The sequence below is a fragment of the Malurus melanocephalus genome, unplaced genomic scaffold (assembly GCF_030028575.1).
Source record: "Malurus melanocephalus ecotype Western Australia unplaced genomic scaffold, MMel_1.1 scaffold_1178, whole genome shotgun sequence".
NCBI classification, from domain to species: domain Eukaryota; kingdom Metazoa; phylum Chordata; class Aves; order Passeriformes; family Maluridae; genus Malurus; species Malurus melanocephalus.
Window position 1 is genome coordinate 10,729 of NW_026624410.1, and position 895 is coordinate 11,623.

At 64.2% G+C, this 895-nt stretch overlaps 1 protein-coding gene across 1 annotated transcript in view; it reads right to left on the reverse strand.

The window, feature by feature from the left end:
* Positions 1 to 895, reverse strand: part of ETNK2 (ethanolamine kinase 2) — a 7,330-nt gene that overhangs the window by 3,704 nt on the left and 2,731 nt on the right. The window contains exons 3-4 of the mRNA XM_057387303.1: positions 228 to 370; positions 33 to 116 (exon numbers count right to left, since the gene is read on the reverse strand). Of these exons, the coding sequence (XP_057243286.1) occupies positions 33 to 116; positions 228 to 370 (227 nt within the window). The remainder of the gene's footprint in view (positions 1 to 32; positions 117 to 227; positions 371 to 895) is intronic.

Sequence of the window (895 nt, forward strand, 5' to 3'; positions counted from 1 at the left end):
CTGGGGACACCTTTTTGACCCCAAACCCTCACCCGCAAACTCATTGAAGTGGTTCCCGATGTCGAAGGCCTGGTAGTTGTACCCCGTGTACTCGTAATCGATGAAGCGAACRCGCTCTGCAGAGGCAAAAAACGGCGGCCGTGAGCGACGGGACAGAGGTGACACCACCCGGGGGTGACCGAGGGGACACGGGCGGACCCGCAGAGCCCCGTCCCGGGCTCACGGACCTCGCGTCCTGTCGTAGATGATGTTTTTGCACAGGAGGTCGTTGTGGCACAGCACCACGGGGGAGCCGAGCGGCGGCAGCGTCTCCTTCATCCACAGCAGCTCCTGCTCCAGCGCCTGCGGGCTGGGCACGTCCGGGGACAGGCTGGGAGRGGGGACAAAGGGACAGGGGACGGGGTGGGATGGCTGCTGATGGCGGGGAGCCTCCCTGGGAGCTCGGGGTGGCGTTTACCCGGGTTTTCCTGGGGTCTCAGGGTGGCGTTTTCCCTGTTCAAGCGCTTTCCTGGGGTCTGGGGGTGGCATTTCCCCTGTTTCCCTCGGTCTCGGGGTGGCGTTTCCCGGTTCCAGCCCTTCCGTGGTATCTCGGGGAGCGTTTCCCCGGTTCCAGTTCTTCCCTGGGGTCACGGGGTGGCGTTTTTCCCGTTCCAGCCCTTCCTTGGGGTTTGGGGGTAGCGTCTCCCAGCTTCCAGCGCTTCCCTGGGGGCTCAGAGTGACATTTCCCCAGCTCCAGACTCCCTGGGGTCTCGGGAGGCGTTTYCCCCACTTCCCTGGGGTCTYGGGGTKGTGTTTTCCCGATTYAGTGCTTCCCTGGGATCTTGGGGGRCATTTCCCCTGTCCCAGCCCTTCCCTGGAGTTTGGGGGTAGCGTCTCCCGGTTTCCAGCGCTTCCC